The 251-nt window shown below is 64.9% G+C and overlaps 1 protein-coding gene across 1 annotated transcript in view; it reads left to right on the forward strand.

Annotated features, from left to right (window-relative positions):
* The window catches only part of LOC104495639 (deoxyribonuclease-1-like), a gene marked incomplete at its 3' end in the record, with an annotated part of 3,690 nt that extends 3,447 nt beyond the window's left edge, over nucleotides 1-243 (forward strand). The window contains exon 6 of the mRNA XM_010138632.1: nucleotides 130-243. Within this exon, the coding sequence (XP_010136934.1) occupies nucleotides 130-243 (114 nt within the window). The remainder of the gene's footprint in view (nucleotides 1-129) is intronic.
* Nucleotides 244-251: the final 8 nt, after the last annotated feature.

Below are 251 nucleotides of genomic sequence, written 5' to 3' on the forward strand. Positions count from 1 at the left end.
GCCATTACTGGGGGCTTGTCCCCCCATGCTGGGGAGCTCCAGGGGGGTTCTTGCGGCCCCGTAAGATTTGAGGCGGCCCTCGGTGCCCTGTAAGGTCCAGGGGCAGAGACACAGTGCGCTGCCCCACAGAACATCCTCTTCCTGGGTGACTTCAACGCCGACTGCTCCTACGTGACCAGCGAGCAGTGGCCGTCCATCCGCCTTCGCTCCTTTGACGCCTGCACGTGGCTCATCCCCGACAGCGCCGACAC

The sequence above is a fragment of the Buceros rhinoceros genome, unplaced genomic scaffold (genome assembly GCF_000710305.1).
Source record: "Buceros rhinoceros silvestris isolate BGI_N320 unplaced genomic scaffold, ASM71030v1 scaffold33166, whole genome shotgun sequence".
Taxonomy (NCBI): Eukaryota; Metazoa; Chordata; class Aves; order Bucerotiformes; family Bucerotidae; genus Buceros; species Buceros rhinoceros.